Source organism: Sorex fumeus, unplaced genomic scaffold (assembly GCF_029834395.1).
Source record: "Sorex fumeus unplaced genomic scaffold, SorFum_2.1 ptg000003l, whole genome shotgun sequence".
In the NCBI taxonomy this organism is placed as follows: Eukaryota; Metazoa; Chordata; class Mammalia; order Eulipotyphla; family Soricidae; genus Sorex; species Sorex fumeus.
Genome location: NW_026606060.1, coordinates 21,869,740 through 21,893,022, shown reverse-complemented (window position 1 = coordinate 21,893,022; position 23,283 = coordinate 21,869,740). Strand labels below are relative to the sequence as shown.

Here is a 23,283-nt window from a genome sequence, read left to right as displayed (position 1 = left end):
ATATTATTTCTTTTTGTACCAAAGGTGTATATTGTGTGTATGTATGTCTGAGATATACACCTCTTATATATAGCAGTTAAGACTTGATCTCAAGGATAGGGCTGGAGCAATAGCATAGTGGGTAGGGTGTTTGCCTTGCACGTGGCTAACCCGGGTTTGATTTCCAGCATCCCATATGATCCCCATCGAGAACCGAGAACCGCCAGGACTAATTCCTGAGTGCATAAGCCAGGAGTAACCCCTGTGCAACGCCGGATTTGACTCCCTCCCCCCGCACCCCCCCAAAAAAACTTGTTCTCAAGGGTAGAGTTCAAGTGAAAGACTGAAGGCAGAAACCTACACAACTTTTGGAAATCAGGGTTCTGAATTGGTATAATGTCACTACCCTTTTATTCTGTGGACCAAAGCACATTACATAGCTAGCACACATTCAAGTGCAAGAGAAACAGACTTAATAGAAGAATCTGCAGTCACCTTATAGAAGGTCTCACTTATAAGAAGGAATAGAAAGTTACAGCCATTTTGAAATCTAGTGCAGAGAAATTTTATTAATGTTTATGTTGCTTTTGTGAGTAATTTTTCATTATTTTACTAACTTGAAGAGTTCATTTATTTAATTTTTAAACTTTTTCAAGCAACAATTTTTGGCAGTCACAATGTAACTTCATGAGATGAAACCCTATTTCTGGCAGTGATGTAGTGCTGTTTCTATAGCTTTCTATGATGCTAAGTCCGGGATCTAAAGAAGGCAGCTTTTCAAGGGCTTCTCTGTAAGGAGTAATGTCCATATGGCCTTTTAAATCCTTGTTCCACACAGACCAACAAAGGAAACCACAACTGTTATTTCTTACTTAGTTTTCCATTGCTATCATTCAAAGATTTGCTTTCTTTTTACTTTTATCTGTCTTTTACAGCGAGATCAGTGAGTTTGTTAGCTGGAGGTGTTTTAGTTCTCTCCTGTCTTATATAATGAAACCTGGATATTTTTCTTGGGGTCTTATATTGATTTAAAAAAAAAAGACTGCCTTTTATTCATTGCTTCATCATCTCTCTTTTATTCAGGTATGGCTCTTGATTTTTATTTTTCCACATTATCTCCAAACTTACCTGATATAATCTCTGATTATATATCTATTCTGTAATGATTTACATAAAAAGTTCTAATTCTAAAAGTTCGAATTCTAAAAGACAAACCTCTGGTGTGATTATTTCTAGATGACTTGTATAATCTTGGACTTAAATGGATTTATTAGATCATTGTTTTCTTATATCTCCTACATAAGTCTTTTGCATCATTTTGTACCATTCCTTTAGATTTCTCTATAGATTCTTCATGCTACATTAATATTATCGGATGAAAGGATTTTTTATTGAATTCTGCTAGCAGTAAAATATTCTTTCAAGAAATTATGCAGCTTAATATTATGTTCATTTAAATTAAAATATTAAAAGTGGTAATTTATGCAAAACATTTGGCACATGGGAGTACCTCCCACACCCCTAAAAAACTAAAGAGGCTGAAGAGATAGTTTGAGGTTAAGTTGCTTGTCTTGAATGTGTCTGAACCATGCTCTTCCCCAGCACTGCATATTGTCCCCTGAGAACCTCCAGGAGTGATCCTTGAGCATAGAGCAAGGAGGAAGCCCTAAGCACCACCATGTGTTGCCCCCAAGCTCCAAAACTCATAACCAAAGAATTTGGAATAAAGATCTCAGAAGTTATCTATTTTAAATAATTCTGGTATACTTCCTATTTGTAATTTATTTTAAATTCAACTTTATGCTTCTTTTCTCTATTGAATTTACCATTTTACATAAGATAATATTTAGATAATATTAGAATTCATCAACATAAATAATTTGATTATAGTTTTTTTTTGAAATTTGGTACTTAAAAGGTAGTCTATTATTTACAGAATTGCCTTAGTAATTGATAACTGTAAAAACTAGAATTATTACCTTATCTTAATTTTTTTAAATGTAAGTAAATCACATTTATTTTTATAAACCTACATCCATAGGGGTTTTCATTATCACTGCACTAAACTCTCATAGTATAGGTACACTTCCTATATGTTTATGCACACCATATTTGATTGCAATAGTTTCTTAGGTATCTATAATATTGCTGGCTGGAGTGATAGCACAGCGGTAGGGTGAGCGGGTTCGATTTCTCCACCCCTCTTGGAGAGCCCGGCAAGCTACCCAGATTATTTCGCCCACATGGCAAGCCTGGCAAGCTACCCATGACTTATGCCAAACACAGTAACAACTCTCACAATGGAGACGTTACTGGGCCTGCTCCAGCAAAATCAATGAACAATGGGAGGACAGTGCTACAGTGCTGTAATGTTGCAAAATCCTTTCAGGTCTTAGAGACCTAACAGTGTTTCATTTAATGAATTGTTTATATTCAATGTCCCACCTACCTGTCTTTTATATTATATAAACTTTCTTATTTGATAACTGATAATTTCTTATCTTTTCAAAACAATTGTATCAATTTTAATATTCTTTTAAAAAGATAGACTCTCCACCATATGGTATGGTTTTTTTACTTAGTGAACTTCAAATCTATCCAAATGACACATCTTCCTTCTTTCTAGAAGTCACTGTCACTGTCCTTCCGTTGTTCATCAATTTGCTCCAGCAGGCCCCGTAACATTGCGAGACTTGTTACTGTGTTTGGCATATCGAATATGTCATAGGTAGCTTGACAGGCTTTGCCATGCAGGCGAGATACAGTATTTATACCAAAGTAGAAACACAAGCTTCCTTAATGATATATTCTTCCATGAGTTGTTTTCTACTAGGTCTCTACCCCCTAATAGGTAAACTTAGAATGTGACTTTCTAGTGAGGTAGGGTCTTTACCTTTCCTCAGAAATGACTGAGTCAAAATGCAGCCATAGTGTTTTTACACAAGAGGCAAATTTGGGTTCCGAGAGAGAGACATGAGCAAAGGAAAAAATAGGGTAAGAAGATAAGGAGAAGTTCTACAAAATAAGGCGGCCGGGATCAGATCATCCTCAGAGCCTTCAGAAGGAAACAGCCCTCACTCTACCTTACTTTTGAACTTCTAGCTTTTCAGAATTTTAAGATGATACACTTCAGCTGCTAAGACAATCCAGTTTGTGATACCTATGACAGCTCTAGCAAAGGAAAAGACAAGGCATAAGAAATGTTTTAGAAAGGGAGAAACTGACTAATGAGATCATTGCTTTGGTGCTTGGAAAGCAATCGCTCATCTCTCCAGCTTTTGATAAAAAGATGTGATTTTTTTTTTAAACTTGATGGAGCATTAGGTTTCTGGAATAAACTTTTAAAACTTGTTTTTACATAACCAGGATGTGGTGAGTGCAGACCTACATTTGAGGGAAAAAGAGCAAGCCAGAGCCATGTATAAGACAGGAGAAGCAAGACCCACTTGGCACCTGTAAGTCATCCTCCCGCTCCCCTCATTTGTTAGCAAGAGGGGGCGGAGGAGGGGGATTTAGGGCTTAGACCTTAGATTGTCTCACTTGTTGGTAGGGGTGGGGCTGCAGGCAGAGAAAGCCGTGGGGTGGGATGTAAATAAGGCAGCTAGAAGCTCCGTGAGGGTGGGGACAGAGCTCCACGTTAGAAAAATATGTGAACCTGGTTGGTACAACAGAGCTTCCCCAGGACCCACCCACCCACCCACCCTCGCCGGAGCTCTGAGCTAGGCGGCGGCGGCTGGCGGCGTGCGGTGGTGGAGGGACAGCTCCAGCCGAGGCAGCCTGGGGAAGGGGAGAAAGACCATCTTTCGGTTGAAATCGGAGCCGGGCGACTTCACCTTGGGGCCGGGGGAGCTCGGTGGACCTCGCGGGCCAGTTTCGCATCAGCCCCTGCCAGCCCGCCGGCCCCGCTCCCCGCGGGGTCCCCGCGCGCCGGCTGGACCCGCCCCGAGCTCCATGGTTCGCCCAGCCCTGCGCGATGGGGACTCGGGGCGCGGAGGCTGGTGCGGGGCGAGCCCGCCGCGCACGGCATGAAGGCGGGGAGCGCGGCTGGCGGCGGGCGGGGGCTGGCTCCGCGACCCCGGCTCCCCGAGAAGCGGCCCAACCGCCTCAACCCCGAAAACGCCAACAAGTAGTTTCTCGTTGGAGGAGGGCGGATCGCTTGGGTGTCAGCATCCAGCCCGGCTACCCCGACAACCTCGTCCACTCGGAACCTGAGCAAGAACCACTTTTCTCTCGGTCTCGTTAAGGTATCTGGGCTGGGGAGGGCAAAGGGGGGTGACTCCCGAGAAGGGCACTCTGACCCCGCAGGGTGGCATCGCGCCCTCCCCGCCCCAGCCGCGCCCCTCTCCCGCACTCCCTCTCCTTTACTGCATGAGGAATATTAGAGGTGAAGCCCCCGGGGAGAGGTGGCGGGTGACAGCAAGATTTTCCCGGGTGGCAGCTGGGATTTGCAGCTCAGGGACCCAGCGGTGGGGGTGTGCCTCCAGCAGTAACCACCCCTCCACCCCGGCTCGCCCCTCCTAGAAAGCAACCCCCACCCCCCTCCCAAGACGTTTGTTTTTCTTGGAAGGGGGTGGGGTAGGGTGGGATGCTTTGCTCACTTGGAGTCTCGAGGGGGGGAAAAAGATGCTAGTTAGTCGTTTCCTCTCCTAAGTATTAAGAATAATACTATTAACAACAATCACGCGGAAAGGAAATTGGAACAGGAAATTAGTCTGCGGTCTCCTTGGTGAAAGGCAACAGCAGGGACATTTGTGCCTCCCCCCGCCGCCCCCACCCCCACCCCCACCCCCTCCAGACTTCTCCGTTTAGTCTTCTGGTCCGGGTGGCGAGGGAGGGAGAGAGTAGCGGGAACCAGGAACTGGGAGCGCAGAGGGCGCCCCCAGAGTGTCGGGGCGCCCCGGAGCCCAGCGGTCCAGAGTTGACCGAAGGGTGAGGACCTGGGTCGGGAGAGGTGATGTCCACAGCCCAGCCCCGGGGCTCTCACTTGAAGCTGCTGCCAAGTTGGCCAAGCTGAGATAACTCCCAGCTTTAGGGAAGTGCCTAGTTAGGGGCCGGGGAGAGAGGGTCGAGGTGAGTGACAAGAGAGAAGGACCCGGGGACCGGCGGGGAACAGTGCTGGGGAGAAGGGGTGGGGTGGGGTGGGGGCACTGAGGAAGGCGTTTAGGAAGAGGGGTGTAGAGACAGGGGTGGGGCTTTGGGAACTGGTTAGACTGGAGGGCAGAGCACAGAAGGTGCGAGGCCGGGGCAGCTCGGGTCCTGGAGGTCAGGGGAGCCGTGGGCTGCTCGCTCCCGACTTCCCTGCAACCCTGGGGCGGGGGCGACGCTCGGGGTTGGGCCGGGCGGGTAGCTGACCTCGCGTGGCAGTGTAGGGTGGGGGTCGTTGGTTTTCCCCTTGTGGCTCCGCCAGCCTCTGCGGGGGTTGGGAGACTTGCTCTGCGTGTGTGTGTGTGTGTGTGTGTGTGTGTGTGTGTGTGTGTGTGTGTGTGTTGGGGGGTGGGAGGATGGGAGTGTGCGTGTGTGTGTGTGGGGGGGTCACGATGCGCCTTGGCGAGCTCTTTTTAACTCGGTGCTCTGTGTTCGCCTCCTCTCCAGTCATGTCTGAGCCACAGAGATGGGCAAGATCGAGAACAACGAGAGGGTGATCCTCAATGTCGGGGGCACCCGCCACGAGACCTACCGCAGCACCCTCAAGACTCTGCCCGGCACGCGCCTGGCCCTGCTGGCCTCCTCCGAGCCCCAGGGCGACTGCTTGACGGCGGCGGGCGATCGGCTGCACGGGGGGTCACCTCCACCCCTGTCGCCGCCGCCGCCGCCACCCCCGCTGTCCCCCGGCCCGGGCGGCTGCTTCGAGGGCGGCGCAGGGAACTGCAGCCCCCGCGGCGGCGGCGGCGGCGGCGGCGGCGGCAGCGGAGACCCCCTCGGGGGCGGCCGCGAGTTCTTCTTCGACCGGCACCCCGGGGTCTTCGCCTATGTGCTCAACTACTACCGCACGGGCAAGCTGCACTGCCCCGCCGACGTGTGCGGGCCGCTCTTCGAGGAGGAGCTGGCCTTCTGGGGCATCGACGAGACGGACGTGGAGCCGTGCTGCTGGATGACCTACCGGCAGCACCGCGACGCCGAGGAGGCCCTGGACATCTTCGAGACCCCCGACCTCATCGGCGGCGGCGACCCTGGCGACGACGAGGACCTGGCGGCCAAGAGGTTGGGCATCGAGGACGCTGCGGGCCTGGGGGGCCCCGACGGCAAATCCGGCCGCTGGAGGAGGCTGCAGCCCCGCATGTGGGCCCTCTTCGAGGACCCCTATTCGTCCAGAGCCGCCAGGGTAAGGCCAGAACACCCCCATCCCGCTCCCCAACCTTTCTCTTCTGCTCAGACGTCTTCCCCAGCTTTCCCTCCTTTCCCACCAAGGGCCCTGGGGTGGAGGATGGAGAGGATAAAGGGGCTCTTCCAATCTGGTACAAGGGACGTTTCAGCACCCCTTCCCACATCTTCCCTATCCTTCCCTCCCCCACTCCCCCTCGCTGAATTTCCTGGACTCAAACATGTTTCCTTTAGCAGATGGACCAAAGGGGTCCTTAGGGCCTTGTCTTGTCTCTCTGCAAGGCTGTCTGGGAACCCCGGTGCTGCTGAAATCTTGTTTATTTCTCTGCACCGCAACCCAAGCCTTTCCTCAACTTTTCCTTCAGCTCTGATGGCTCTTCAGGGCCTTCTGGCCATCATGACTTGACTTGACATTTTACCAAGGCCTAAACACTTTTACATGGGTGACTCACCCGGATTTTGGCTCCAGTTAGGGATCTAATGGGAGGACAGAGGACAGGAAAATGGACTGATGGCAGTAGGAGGGATGGTGGTGGAAGAGGATGTTGGGGAGCATTTAGCAGGAGAGTCACTTGCTGGGGGATTTTCTCTTCCCAGGAAGATGCACTTGTCCCAGTGCTTCACTAGACCACTGTGGAGTTGTGGAATCCTTCCTTGCTTGGTCCCCTTCTTCCACGTCAGTATCTTACTGGTGAAAGTGAATTGGTCCACTGGTGATACTAGTTTAATCTAATTCTTTAAACTTGGAATAATTTTGATCTTACCAAACTTAACTTTACACTTTTGATGGTGGTTGCTTCTTCAACTTGTCTTTTCATTTTCTGGCTTGAGGGAAAACTTAGATTTAAGCCTTCACACTCTTAATTAATTTTTCAGAATCCCACGAGCTACTATAAAAATAACTGTTATGGTTTCTATAATTTAAAGGAAATAAAACATATATAAATAACTAAAATTTACATGGCATGTGAAGGGGTTTAAAAGATATGTGAAACTGGCGTGCTGTGTGTAATGTAGTAGAACCTTTGAGACTGTGTGTATCTGGATTGCTTCTGACAACCAGAGAAGATCCCACCTGGGAAGAAAATTCCACCTTCACTTGGGCTTCATCCTCATTATGTCTTCCTATGTCTTCCTCAGAGTGTCAGAAGTCTCTGTGTTAGAGATATTGTGCAGCTGTCTATCTACTAACTTGTCAAAACACTTGTTTTGGATAACACTTTACATACTCTGAGAATATGTTTTGATTTCAGTGTGAAATTGAGTATGAAAGACAATTTGAAGTGTTGCTTCTTTATTGGATATACTAGTTATATGAATCTATAAATCCTAGTAGGTCATGTTCTCATATGAATGTAGAGTTAATCACTTCAACACAGAAATATTCCTTTTAATTTCATCCCATAAGTTCAGGAGTTGGTCAGAAGAAAAAGTTTATTTATTTAAATTAAATCAGACTCCAACAAATCTGTGATTTATTTCATTCTCTTCTTTCACTCTTTTATTCACTCATTCATTCACTAATACTTTTTTTCTCTTTTCTTCCTTCCTTACTTTTTCCTTTATTTGATAGATTTAAGCCGAGTTCCACAATGCTTGTTCTACTTGGTGACTAAAAGATGAACTTGAATTTGTTTATAGTCTCATCATGTGATTCCTCCCACCCTCCCAGATCTGATGTTATAAAAAACACAGGACATTTTGTTTTCTTTCCTATTGACTATATAATACATTTTCTTGTAGGCAAAATTGCATAGTAAAAACATTAAGAAAGTGTTTCATTTTTATGCAAATGTATTCAATTATCAGCTAAAGCATATGCCCTGAACTTGAACAAATTATTTTTAAACTATTACTAAAATTTCATTGTAATATAATATTAAGATTTGACCTGCATCCATTTTTGATGAGGAAAGGACATAGATAGATTTGAGATCAACACAAGGTCAAAGAGCAAATAGAAAAAGAATCAGCTGAGAATCCAATCTTAGACCAGGAAATTTCATTGAGGTCATCTCCTGAAAACCTTCTGTTTTGTAAATAAGGGGAAAACAAAACCTCCTACTCCCCCAAAGAAATGAAAAACACAAACAAAAACTAAAAACCCAATGGATTGCAAATGTGAAAAACCCAGTGGATTGCAAATGTCAAGGTCATAATAGCAAATTAGTAGCAGAGCCAAAATGTGCTTGAAGTCTCATGACAAATTTCCAGAGATCCTTCCCACCACAACCACTGATTATAACAATCTCGGGCTTATGATACCTCTGCAGATTATGTGCTCTATGAGATTTAATGCAGCAATCATTGGAATTCTAACTTTGAAAGGTCATGTATAACTTTTTAAATGTACGTAATTCCAGGACTTTGCCTAGAAGGAAGTAGATATTAAAAAATTAACCCTGCTTTACCCAACATTTAAGTAAAAACCTGGATTCAAATCAGCTTCTTAAAACGAACTCTGAACTTTCCATTTTAATTGACCAGTTAATATGTTTTTCTTTCCTTTAAATTAGCTAACGTGTGTAAGACTTCCGGAAATTCTCTTTTCAAATTACTTGGGGAATTTCAGTAATCAGAAATCACCATTCTAATTAAATGTGATTTAATGTTTTTATATGTAAACTTTCAAGTTTAGATGGTGGCTTGATTTAATGTTATATGATTAGTTGATTGATATATGGAATTACACTGGAAGATCTCAGGATGAAGTTATATTTTGCATGGACATCCTTCTAGGTGATAGAAATCAATTTTCAAATGGTTTGCTTCAGCTGTGGTCTAACTGCCACAAGTCTCATTCTTAATAGAACTTAAGAAGTTAACTTTTAAAAAGCACTGTTTTTATTCCACATTAGTTCATCTTTTATTTTTATGCTTGTGCGGAATTACTTTTCCAATTTATTACAACTGCTTCATCATTTTCTTTATTTTCTTCACCAATATTGAGATGCTAGGCTCAATTATTTAATAAATGTATATATTTTTGTTTATTCAGATATGTGTGTACTATTATGTATATTCACATTTGTGATCTAAATTGGTCACAAAAATGATAGGAATTGAATAGTTAGTTGAATAGTTAGCGATATTGTATTTTTTCCTTTTGTGTTGGTTGATGTTTCCCTTCCTATATTACTTTTATTTTTTCAAATTATTTAATTGTTCAAATTAACCTGGCATGTAAGTTTACATTTGACGTTTAATTAATTCTCAACCTTAAGAATAATAGTCAATGGACTGGGAGATAGCTCAAGTGGCATGTGTAAAACTTTGAATTTTACCCTTACAACCAGTCACCACTACTACTACCCCTGCCACCTGGGGACAGAGCATCATAGACTGAACACTGTCAGAAGTAACCTGCTACCTTCATCCCCGCTACATTGCCAGCACCTCTGAATGTGACCCTGTAAAAATTACATATAAAATACAAATTTATAAAAATTATATATAAGACCTGGAAATCTGTAGAAATTAGGATCAGATAGAAAAGAAGAGTTTAGGCCAGAGCAATAGTATAATGAGTTGGGTGTTTGCCTTGCATGTGGCTGATGGCTGACGGCTGACGGCTGACGTGGAGTTCCATACCTGGCACCACCCTGAGACCACCAGGAGTGACCTCTGAGTACAAAGCCCAGAGTAAATCCTGAACCTTATAGGCCTCCAAAACAAAAACAAAACCAGATGGGAGCATTCATTTGATGCGATTGAGTCATATTTACAAATAGTGAAAAAGAAAGGATGCCTAGATGTATTTGTGAAAGTGTTCATTTACAAATTAATATTCAAATTTTAGAAAACAATGAAGGTAATTTTATTCTGAGAATAGTGTATTAAAAGTGAGTTGGCAGGCACCAGGCAGATATACAACTTAAAGATGTTTTAGAAGATAAAAATGTATATTAAAGGAAAATATAAAAAATCAAAACAATTAATTTATTTCCAATTTTGGAGAACTGAGAGCAGTTACACTCTTTTCTCTTTTTCAATTAAAAAAATATTTCTTTTTTTGCTTTTGGGCCTCACTCAACTGTTCTTAGGTCTTACTCCTGTCTCTGTGATCAGCAATCACTCCTGTTGGGTTTGCGGGACCTTACAGGGTGCCAAGGATTGAACCAAAGTCAACAGTGAGTTGGACCATTACCCTTCTCACTGTACTATCTCTCTGGTCCCTTAACTTATTCATTTATTTAATTTTTAAGAGAGAAAAGGTGATTGATTCTGTTTCATACTGTAACATTTGGTAGAATGTGTCTCTATGTTTATCTTTAATAATTGGATACCCCCCCTTTTTTTTTTAGTTAAAATAAAACATTTTGAAAGAAATAAAAAATATCCATAGAACCACATTTTAAATGTTGTCGTTTGGTATAAGGCTAGATCTTTTTTTTTTTATGTTTTCCTGACTTTCTAAAGATGCCATATGTGTAGATCATCCTGAGTCATACATGGATTATGGTGGTTTTGAATATAGCACATTGCTGCATCTTGAAAATATTTACTTTATTAGCCATTTATATATTACTTGGAGAGGGGTTGCTCGCAAGCAGTGATTCTGGGAACCATTCCTGGCTGGGTTGACCCGGTGTGTCAATTTTAGGGCCTAAAGATGCAGTGTCAGCAACTGCCCGGGCTACCACACAGTGCGTGGACCCTCTATGGCTATACTCACCCCATGAGACTCAGGGCTGATTGGCAATCCAGCTGAATCAGGTGGTTTACGTGTACCCATACCTCTGTGCTATCTCCATCTCCCTGATTTCTTTATTAGCAGTTCTCCCCATTTGCTTTTTGGGCTAGACCCAGTGGTGTACAGGGCTTACTCTTGGCTCTGTACTGTGGGATGACTCCTGGTGGTGCTCAGTGGGGGACCATATGGAGTGCCAAGAATCAAAACCCAGGGTAGACTGGTGCAAGGCAAACATCCTAACTGCTAAACTGTAGCATTTTAATTGTTTTATTTTTAAGGTAACACTAAAATGCATTACTAAAACTATTGTAGCACTGTAGCACTGTCCTCCTTTTGTTCATTGATTTGCTGGAGCAGGCACCAGTAAAGTCTCCATTGTGAGACTTGTTACTGTTTTTGGCATATTGAATACACCTCGGGGAGCTTGCCAGGCTCTGCTGTGTGGCAGGATATTCTTGGTAGCTTGCTGGCCTCTCCAAGAGGAGCGGAGGAATTGAACCTGGGCCAGCTGCGTGCAAGGCAAATGCCCTACCCACTGTGCTATTGCTCCAGCCTCTAAAACTATTAAAATTTAGATTTCAAAGTTGAGATATACAGTCTTCTATACACTTAAAGTTTTTGTTTGGGGATGGGAAGTACTTCTGGCAGTGCTACCAGGGATGCTGAGGGGTACAAAGTATCACATATCCCTACAACTTCAAATATGTAAGGCATGTACTCTATCACTTCAACCATAACCAGCTCATTTAATTTGTGTGTGTGTGTGTGTGTGTGTGTGTGTGCGTGTGCATGTGAAAGAGAGAGAGAGAGAGAGGAGAGAGAGACAAAAACAGAGACAGAGACAGACAGAGAGAGACAGAGAGAGATTCTTGGGGTTCTCTTGATGAGAGAGGTGAGTAGTGTGGCCCTGATGAGAAACAAAATTCTAGAAATATTAGAATTAAACTTTTCTAAAAAAAATCTCACATGGAAGTATTGCTGGACACATGCAGAAAAATAACTCACAAAGAAATTATGGTGTTGAATTATTTGTCTTTACTTATGAAAGTGTTAGGCTTTTTTAATCTTGACATTTTTGTTTTTAAGGCTGTCTATTAGCTCTCTTTGCAAGATTTTTAGTGAATATGACTATATCAAAGAACTGAATTATTTGAGGTGTGATCAAAGGTTTTTATCCTTTGAATATTAGTTAGAAGTTATGCTTACATATAATCATATGACAATGCAATTCAGAACTCAGGGCTCAGAAAAGACTATGTTATAATAATCTAGTGATACTTACATATTAAGTAAGTATCACAATGTCTTGACCTTTTCAAGTCATTAATTTTACAGTTTATGAATAAATTTATTTTATGCTTCTATTCTGAATATTTAACAGGATCAAAGAATATCTAAATCAGCATACTAAAATAGCCAACTAATATTAATAGTTGTACTTTTAATAGATATTTGATCACTTTCTAAGTGATCCAATTCATTGCTGAGCATTAGGTATGTCAAAGGTGATTGTAGCTAGATAGATTATGTGTGACTTCTTTTCTGTAATATTTTGCTGAAAGTTCATTTGCAGGTTTAAGTTTACAAAACTAAATGAGAGTCATTGTCAAGAAACTTATTCTCAAAACAACTGAAAACAAGGAAATGTGTAGGAGTATATAAAAATTTAGGTCAACCTTTGCTATTTAAGAATGTGTATTGCTTCCTTTTATTCTTACTAAATAAATAAAAATTTCAGATTTAATATTTTTACCCTTTAGGTCATGTGTCCTTATTGCAACTACTTTTTAGAATATGTCTAAAAGGCACTACTAGACTGATAAAAGAGAAACACAAATCTCTGGAAGGAAATATGTAGTGGTAAAATGATCTAAAAATAACTATTAAAATGCTATATAAACCTAATTCTATTTGAAATATGAAGAATACAAATGTTCAGAGAAAATGTCAAGATTTTTTAATGATACTAACTTATGTTTTATCTGTAGGTTCAAAGATAGTGGCTAATTGTAATTCTCTGTAGTCAATATTTTCACAAAAAGTGATAAAATGTGGGTGTTGGAATAAGAGAACAGAAGAGACTCTGAAAACTGCATTGTTAAAATGCCCCATTTCGGATCTGTGACACCTTTTCACCAGCATTGATATAACAATTAGGTGTGTGACCTTGGAGATTCATCTTTCTGAGTCTTGATTTCCTTTTTCTCACTCAAAAGAGAAGGGGGAAAAAAGATTGGGTGATGCAATTGGACTAGAACCAGGGGTGGGAGTCCTTTATCAGCCAAAGGTCATTTGGATGTTTCCAGCATCCTTTGCTGGCAGTACCCTAAAAGCTGAGGGCAGCTAACGTGAAGCAGGTATCTGTCCAGTCCTGTACCGTAGTCGGGCTCCATGACTTTGTCAGCATATATATAAGGCCACAGACTGGATTTCCCCCTCCTGGAGTATTTAGTATTCTTTCTAGCTTTAGATGTTAAGGTTTGGAGGGAAATGGATATACTATTACTTAAGATCTCAGGGGTTGAGGTGTGGAAGCACAAGACATTTTTGGCCTATATCAAAGACTATTGCACTACTAAGGTAAATCAGCACTGACTTTTTGTAAAAAAAAATGCATTTATAACTTTCTGCCCCTTTTTCCCTACAGCTGTTGGATAGCTGCTGTTCTGGTTACCATAGAAACAAGTTTGCTCCTAGCTTCCTGTTTCTATTGAAAACAGCTTTCTCTCAACCACATATTGATCTCAGGAAATCATTTTGTTGTGGTTCTGTCATGAAACCCATAAAGATGATCGTCTCTGTCATATCCTAAGTCTTAGATTCAGTGCAGGTGTACATCCATCTACCCCTAAGGATAACTGATTAAAAAATATCTGTTTTATTTTAATTAGAAAAGTACCTTGTCAAAGACACCATCTTCCCCTGACCCTCCTCTTTCTATTTTTCATGCAAAGGGAAAGTCTTATTCACTTGAGGATTTACAGATATGTCTAACACATTTAAGTGTTTACAAAATATTGTCAATTCATTCTGTTTTAATCTTTTATAATCCATTTTATCAAAACAAACAAGATAATAGTGTGTAGTCTAGCATACTTTAGAGGTTTTTATTTAAAGTAGCCATTAGCAAATTAATGAAGAATAACTTAAAATAAGTATTCAGGTATATTATCTAGTAAGTATGTATTCCCTTTAAATAGTCTCACTTAAGACATACTTATTCTGCTTAATGATACACCTATTCACATAAAAAGATATACACATTGTTGTAGCATAGATACATTTTCAAAGAACATGTTTAGACCCAAAAACCAAAAAAAAAAAAACAACAAAAACATTTATATGAATAAACAATGGAAGAGACTTGTAGTAATTATATCTTAAAGTTCTGATTGATTGAGAGCATTTCTCTCTTTATGTGCATTTTATGTATAAGTAAACATGTATATAATGACCAAAACATATATTCTTTGAATAAAATTGACTGGTAAATATTGCAGACTTACTAGAATTGGAAGGATTTGGTGATCATTTAATTTAATTGTCTCACTTCAGACAAGCCAGCTGACTTGCTCATACTGTTGGCTAATAACAATTGCAGAAAGAGAGTTATAGTAAGTGCATGAAATTTAATTGTTCAGAAGTCAAAGGTATATTGGGAATAATTGGATACACTCATTCATGTCCTATTGTTCAATGGAGAGAAATTGTTGCTCTTTGGTATTCACTTTATTTTCAGAGCCCCTTGATATGCAACCCTCAATTTCTGCATTTTCTGCTACTTTTATGTCTTCTAGTTCCAAATAAATGAGTTTAGAAGCCTCAAAATTAACTCACTTTGCACTTACCTGCTCTCTTACCCCTTTGGCTTACAATCTTTATGACAGGATCTACAGAACTCTGAAGTCTGTATAGATTTCAGAAGATATTAGTATCACTGAAAAATAAAACCTACATTATCTTTATCTATATGTGTGTATGCATGTGCTTCTGTAGCTGTCATCTGCAAACTTTCTACTTTTTTGATTTAAAGGTAAAAAAAAAGGTAAAGGCCCTCCCGTTGATCGTCGATTTGCTCGAGCGGGCCCAGTAACGTCTCCTTTGGAGACTTTGTTGTTACTGTGTCTGTTTGGAATTTTTAAATGTGTAGAATATTGGAGATGGTTCATACATTTTAAATGTCATTGTCCTCTCACATATAATAAACCCAGTTATAGTGAGTTTATTTACTGTTTTTATTGTAGTTCAGGTAACTTGATTACCATAGCAGTGACTTTTATATTTTTGATGTAAAATATTAGTACACTGGACTTCAACCAAAGTGCTCAAACCTTCCACCACTGTCTTTATGTTACTTCTAGTCCATCTCTCCCTTTTCTTTTCCCACACTGCTTGTAACCCCAGCTTTATAATCTGAGGCCAAAGGTTTGTCATCATTTAATACTATTTGTTTCCTTGTTTTATTTCTATATACACCACAAATGAATGAGATTGTTGTTTGTCATTCTCCCTCTGATTTATTTTGCTTGACTTGATGCCTTGAAGTTCCATCCAGCAAGCTGCAAGAGTTCATCTTTTTTTTTAATAGCATAGTAATATTCTGTCATGTTTCTTTCTCTCTCTCTCTCCCCCTCCCGCCACCCATCTATATATATGCCACTATATCTTTATCCATTCATCTATTTTTTTTGTGGAAAACAGTATAGAGACTTCTAAAAAGAGTAAGATTAGGGTTTCTATATAACTAGTGATTAAGCGTATTGGCATCTATCACCAGAACAGAAGACAGTAATTCAAGAAAATAGGTGCGACCTACATTCATCGACACAGACACACTAAGTACAATAGCCAGGATATGCGAATAACTCAAATGTCCAAAGACAGATGAATGATGAATAAAGAAATAGTGAAAGAGACAGACAGACAGACAAGCAGGCAGGTAGGTATGCATGCGTGCATGCACACATACATACACACACACGCGCGCACACACACGCAATGAATTTACACATCTGGTAAATTAGATAACAGGAATAACTGGTGAATTACAGGAGTGAAATATATTTATAGCTATTAAGATTTGCAAATGAGAGCAGATGTTGCTGTGATATCAGTAATAAATTATAGAAAAACTTTTCCTTAAAATCTTCTTTAATGTAAAGTTAGCAGAAGGTGATGTTTACTACACTATTTTGAATATAAAGCAAAATTATAATTTGGAGAATGATATATTGCACTCTCTAGGGATTAAACACAAGAACAGAGGTAAAAATGTTGCTAATGATATTGAAAAAATACTCTATTTTCATACTCACTTTGACTGATTTCTTCTGGAAGTTAATAATAATGACATTTTAGTAATCTGACATTTTTTTCACATTACATGCATTTGGAAAATGGAGGCAGGTGCCTTGGTAGTAGCTTCTTCATTTGTGGTTCTAATTATTTTATCTATCAGAACTTATAGCTTAGCATATATATTTATATTATATATATAACGTACTTTTTAATATCTTTGAAAATTAGAGCAAAGGTCAAAATTGACATAGATGTTCCTGGTAGTTCTTCAGTTGCAGTCTCAACAATGTTCAGATTTGAGAATTTTTGTACAGAAAGAGTCCCAGTGATGATAATACCAGCTTTTGATCACAGATATTATATTACTTAATGCCAAAATCTTATCTCAAATTTGTATGATAAAATGCAATGCACTTTATAAAACGAATTGATTTAAAACAAGCTTTCAGTATATCTAAGTAATGCTAATTCTAAATTCAAGACAACTTGTTTATAAATTGTGTTTAATTAAAAACATTTTAGTCAATACAAAATTATTTAAAGAGTACTATTTAAGACTAACATGAAAAAGCCAGAAAATACTCGAGATTTAGGTTAAAATCATGTTGTGTCTGTAAATTTTAAACAGAACTTAGATACTGGGTTGCTTACATTAGTTTTTTAAATTTTTTAATGTTCTTTGGTTTTGGGGTCACTCTGACAGTGCTCGGGCGTACTCCTGACTCTGTACTCATGTATTACTCCTGGTGGTGCTCAGGGACTATATGGGATGCTGGGAATCAAACCTGGGTTGCCAGCATGCAAGGCAATTGCACTAACCACAGTCTACCCCTTGGCGACTTACTTTAGTATATTTTGTATATTGATGTAGGATTAAGTTGACATCTGCTAAAAGTGAGTACTGCTTAACAATAGTGTTGAAAGCAAAAGAAAGTACTCATAGCAAGTTCTTACTGTTTTGACATATTAATTCATATAAAATTAAAATTTAGGAAGACAGAAGTTGCAGTCATTAAAATTCTATTTTATCTTTTAAATTATTTCTTAAGTTGAGTGATGATATGACAATTTAAAAAATCTGACACATTTTTATATCATGATGAAAAAACTTTTATGGACTAGTAGTTAATTCTCATGTTGATAATATGCCTTGATATGGTGTTGCTCGAGATGCATAATTAAGGAAAATTAATGAAATCAAATTTTAATGTACTAACAGACTTCAGTAATAATAAAAATTGATGCTGTTAATATAAAACACTGTTCTTTAACTGTTCTAATTTTCCTGCAAAATATCAGCTCAATTTTTATTTTTATTTATTTATTTTTAAAATTTTTAATAGTGAAACACCAGGAGGTACAGTTGTAGACTTACAAAATTTTATGCTTGGGTTTCAGTTATATAATGATCGAGTATCCATCCCTCCACAAGAGCCCATTTTTCGACACCAGTAATCCCGGTATCCCTCCCCATCCCCACCCCCCCACCCCCAGTCCCACCCCACTTCCGTGGCAGGGCATTCCCTTTTGTTCTCTCTCTCCTTTTGGGTGCTGTGGTTTGCAAAAGAGGCTTTGAGTGGCAATCATGTTTGGTCTATAGTCTACTTTCAACATGCACCTCCCATCCTGGGCAGAGCCTCCCAACACCCTTTACTTGGTGCTCCCTTCTCTATCTGAGCTGCCTTTTCCCCTAGCATGTGTGGCAGCCTTCAGGCCGTGGAGTGAACCTCCTGGTGCTTATCTCAACTATTCTTGGGTGCTAGTCTCCTATTTTATTACTTTATATTACACAGATGAATGCAATCTTTCTATGTCTGTCCCTCTCTTTCTGACTCATTTTCACTTAGCATGATACTTTCCTTGTAGTACTACTTGTATGCAAATTTCATGACTTCATCTCTTCTAATAGCTGCATAGTATTCCATTGTGTAGATGTATCAAAGTTTCTTTAACCAGTGATCTGTTCTCAGGTACTCAGGTTTTTCCCAAATTTTGGCTATTGTGAGCAGTGCAGGAATGAACATAGAAGTGCAGATGTCATTTCGACTATACTTTTTTGCTTCTCTGGATTATATTCCCAGGAGTGATATTGCTGGGTCAAATGGGAGCTCAATTTCTAATTCTTTAAGAATGGTCCACACTGTTTTCCAAAAGGTCAGCTCAGTTTTTAGTATAATATGAATCTTAACTTGAATTTTAGTGATTATTTCCAAAATTTATTCACGGTCACGGTCCTCCCGTTGTTCATCGATTTGCTCGAGTGGGCCCAGTAACGTCTCCATCATGAGACTTGTTGTCTATGATGAAATATTACAGTAATTTATTTATAATTGCTCTCTTTTAGGTGATTTTTGATAACATTTGTATTCTAGAAATGAGTGTAGTTGTCTAGAATGAGACTTTTACTTCAGCACTGGAAATATATATATATATATATGTATATATATATATATATATCAAACCAGTGACAACCATTTGTATTTCCTCTACCTTGTTTTGCATTATAGGTTTTTTGAAGTAACATGATATTGCCAGGCCTTCTGACATTACTCTGTAGTGTTTAACAAACTGGATGAGAACCAAACATGAAAAATGAAAGCTTTAAAATGCTTTCAAATCTCTTAGCTGACAGTATTGAGCAGTTGGGTAGGACTCAATGCTGAGAAAGCAAGAAGGTGAAAATTTGACATTTGTCTCAATGGCTATTATTCCATTGAAAAAGAAGCAGAATGTGTTCCTGTTACAGTATAAAATATTAAATTCTATAATCTAGAGTTTGACATAGTATGGATACGTAGACTAAACCAACTCTCCTCTATAGAGCAAATGATATTTTAGTTAATGTTCTAATTAAAGTATTTCCCAGCAATCAAAGAATAGGTTAACAGAGCAGTGTGTCATGAAAATGACAGAGAATACCATGCCATTAACTAAGGGGAACTATAAGCACCATAGCAGTAAGGAGAATAGTCTTAAAAATAGGCAAGGTTGGAAACTAATACTGCAGGGACCCATAGATTTATGATATTTTCTTATCATATTTAAGATATTCAATCCAGGGAAGAACTACTATTATTTTAATTTATTCCAACAGTGGTTCCAAGACTTAGTTATGTTTGGGAGTAATAAGAGCTGATGATTATAATTTCTAATTCTCAATTCTCACTTTGGAGGTTCTAATTTAGTAGGGTTTGGATAGAATTTAGGTCAGGTAAACATACTTAGGGTTGTAGCTATCTACTAACTGGCACTCTGACCTAATTCTTGCAAAACAAATACCATTTAACAATAAAGTAAGAATATTGCTTAGCATGAAATTTCCCAAATTACATTTTATTAATCTGCAGTTCTTCATGATATTAACTGGTGCTACATCACCCTTCAAAAGAGATCCATAGGAAGGTGTAGTTGGATGTTAATTAAAACAAAGTTAGAGTAAAATTTTGCTGATTTCACTCCTTATTTTAACTGTAAATCTTTCTAGGATCTAAGAGTTGATACACTAATTTCTTGACATTTGGATTTGTGGTGCGAATGAATCGGAGTTAAGAGCTAAGTTGGTTGAATTTGTTTTCTTTGTGGTGTAGGGACCATACCTCAGAGCTTGCATACACAAACTCAGAGCTTGCATACACAGACAAGTGCTTTACCATCATACTTCCATCCCTAGACTAGAATATGGTTGAATTTAAATTCTAATTCCTCCACTTGCTTGATATATAAATGTCAACATGTTGCTTCTTATTTGAAACTGTGGAGATAATAATAGTGACTCAAAAAATTGTTATGAAGGTATAGTATTTTTATATTAAGAATCCAGCATGGAGCCAGATCATAGTGGATCATTGTCTCATCATCATCAACATCATCATCATCAACATCACCACTGTCATCATTTCTTTAGGCAAGTATTGTTATTTACTGGAATGGTTTTACAAAAATAGCCATTTTAAGGAAGCTTTTTTTTTTGCATTTGAAACGATCATGAAAATCTAAGCTGTCCTTGAATTGTTTCATGTGAACACTGAATAACTGGGAAATTATAGATGTGATTGTACTTCTAATGAATGACATATAATATGTATGTGTAATATTCCAGGCAGTTTTGAGTGGGAAGGTAAGAGCATATTTGCAGCTTTTAAGGCATGTATGGTCTTGTGAAACAGAACACAAATGGGGAAGTGATAATGAAATGTGTTGATCTCGCATAGAATTCAAGAGATCTCATAGAATTCAAGATCTCCCATAGAATTCTAGAATGCCCTTGAATTTAACATTGTCTTGCTAAGGTTGAAAAAGCTTCCTGGAGGAAACCCATCTCTGTTGGTGCTAGACTATGGAGAGGAGATAGCTAGATTTTTCAATAGAGGGGAAAGGCTGAGCAAAGTATTAGGCATGCAAAATCCTCCTAAGTAATTCTATAGAGTATGAAATTGTGTGAGGGATGTGGAGAGAGGGCAGAAGAAAGAAGCTCTGACTGGATGCAAACAATTTAGTAAATTTTGATGACTTCTGGTGTTCTGGTAATAAAGGAAAATGATTTTTAGGGAGGATACTTGTCAAGCAGAGCACTGGGGTTAGGAGCACCTTATCATTGATAGGACCCTTGATACTATGCTGCTCTGGCTTAGCAGTATTGGAGTCTCTGTTTTAGGGAGGAGACTGTGCAGCACTCCTGGTCACAAGAATGCTAAACCTGAATACAGCCAGTCTGGCGCTTGCCTATAAGACTGCAGACCCAGGTTCAATTCCCAGCACCACATATGGACCCCAACTTGGCCAGGAGTGATCCCTGATCACAGAGCCAGAAGTAAGCCCTGGGGTGTGGCCCCAAAGCAAAGGAACCAACCTGTGCTGTAGTCCTTTGAATTCTCCCTGGAATGTTGAACTTCTTTTTTTATTTTAAAAAATTGTTTACTTTTTGAAGCAAGATCTTTTTTCTGAAACTTATTTATAAAAATGTGAGGAAAGAGAGGGAGGGAGGAGTGTGTGTGTTAAGAGAGAATACCTCCAGAGTGGAAATAAGCAAGGAAACTCAGAGTAAGTAAGATTCATGTTCAAGGGAGTACAGGGGCTTGAAAACCAAACCTGGGATGTAGAACTTCTGAAATCTTAAAGCAGAGCAATGATATACAGATTTCTAATTAGAATATCATTCTAAAATCTTTATGCCTTGTAAAAAATCTTTGAGGGAGGCCAGGGGGGCTCCTGACAGCTCTTCCCCTAGCCGCCTGCGTTCGGAGTGAGCCTGAGCCACTCCCTGAGCCAGGGCGGCCGGGCCAAGGGCAGATGGTGGAGGAGATGAGGACCAAGCTGGTTGATTGATCAGATGCCTTTTATTCCACTCTCCCCAGGAGTCTTCCCTAGTCTCTCTGAGCCTCCCATTGTAGTCTCACACCGCCCCTCATTCCCGTCTCCTTCTGTCTCTCCTGCTCATAGCTCTCCAGGCTTCATCTCGCAGCCTGGGCGCTCTCTCTCTCTCTCTCTCTCTCTCTCTCTCTCTCTCTCTCTCTCTCTCTCTCTCTCTCTCTCTCTCTCTCCACGTGCTTGCTCCTGTATTTTTCTACATTCTTCTCTCTCTGTCCACCCTTGCTAGCCTCTCCCTGGTCCATCATGCTGCCCTGCTCTCTTCAGCCCTCTTGCCTCTCCCAACTCCCCAGCACTCTGGGCTGACACTGCACTCAGTCTGGTAGCTAAATCAACATAAGAAAGCCCTTCCTGAGGGCCCACCAAGTTCAAAGGAAACACCACCTAAGAGGTATTCCAAAGTCCTTCCTGACTACTGCCTCAAGCAAAATACCTCTTAAGGTGTTTTTCTCCTTTCCTCAGTCCAATAACTCTATCAACATCTTAATACTAGTTATTTTTGTATGGACACAATAAGAGATACATTGAGGCTTGTAGGGCAGCTCTCCTGGCAACATCTTGCCACAGACTCAGACTACAGAGCTTAAGCCAGATGAATCTTTCCTAACCCTAGCAGGGTCTGAATCTAGTCACTACTTTTTGGATCCTGACAGCATTTGTCCATGACCAAGCTCTTAACTTTTAGTTAAGCGTTATGGCACCTTGGCCAGGCCTGTCTCGATGCCAGGGTAGCACATAGCTCACAGCTTGCCCTGGTTCCATCCAGTCCCTTGTCAGGACCCTGCTTTGGGGGGCACTAGGAAGAAAGGGCAGCTGAGGCTTAGGTGACAGAACAGATGCCCAGGAGGAAAATATCACTGAGTCACATAACAAAAGCATACTGTCTTCTTGTGTCCATACAAAAAGGACATTGCTCTGAACAAACTCTGCAAAGGACTTAGGGAGAAGAGAAAAACAATATTTACAAGTCAACAGAGTACAAAGAAAGAAGTTACAAATAAACACAGAGGAATGGGAGCACTGTGATGGGGGCAACCCAATAAAGCTAAACTACCTGAGGCTATGCAGGAAGTACAAAACTGTTATTCTACAATACCTGAATCGGAGGCTGAATTGGGGAAGGTGAATACACATATGTCAGTAGTCCATGTAAAGTAATTTTATTGATTGCTTCAGTGCAATGAATGAAAGAGAAATCCACAATGTCTCCATAGTTTCTGTTTGTAAAATACTGTAAGAAAACCTGAGTGGCTGTCTAAGTCAATATTTGGTGGTTGTATGATTTAATACTTTGGTTCATCAACAGTTATTTCTTCCATGAGACTTGACACTGTAATATTTTACTTTGCTTTGTAATTTTTCTTTTAAAATTTTCTGCCAATTTCCCAATTACAGATGGTTACTTCATAAATTCTGTGGTTGTGAAATTAGATTCAGAATGCGCTCTATAAAAGTTTGGGGTACAGTAATTCTCCACCATAAGTTGATAAGGAATAAGGCGTTCTCTTGATAAGAGATGCCTGCTTTTTATTGCTATAATGTGTTTTAAAGCTCAAGAAAGGAGTATTATTTTTTGCATAGTTCCTGTGAAATGGAACCAACTATCCAATGTACCAATTCATGTG

The 23,283-nt window shown here is 40.0% G+C and overlaps 1 protein-coding gene across 10 annotated transcripts in view; it reads left to right on the top strand.

Moving 5' to 3' along the window:
• The first annotated feature begins 3,751 nt into the window (after positions 1 to 3,751).
• KCNC2 (potassium voltage-gated channel subfamily C member 2) overlaps positions 3,752 to 23,283 on the top strand; it is a 207,735-nt gene continuing 188,203 nt past the window's right edge. For 2 of the 10 annotated variants that reach the window (XM_056114550.1, XM_056114565.1), the window contains exons 1-2: positions 3,755 to 4,223; positions 5,572 to 6,301. In XM_056114550.1, the coding sequence (XP_055970525.1) occupies positions 5,591 to 6,301 (711 nt within the window). In that variant the 5' untranslated portion in view covers positions 3,755 to 4,223; positions 5,572 to 5,590. Of the gene's footprint in view, positions 4,224 to 4,888; positions 5,050 to 5,571; positions 6,302 to 23,283 lie in introns of those variants that run through there. The other 8 variants (XM_056114575.1, XM_056114541.1, XM_056114558.1 and 5 more) reach the window with 8 other exon arrangements.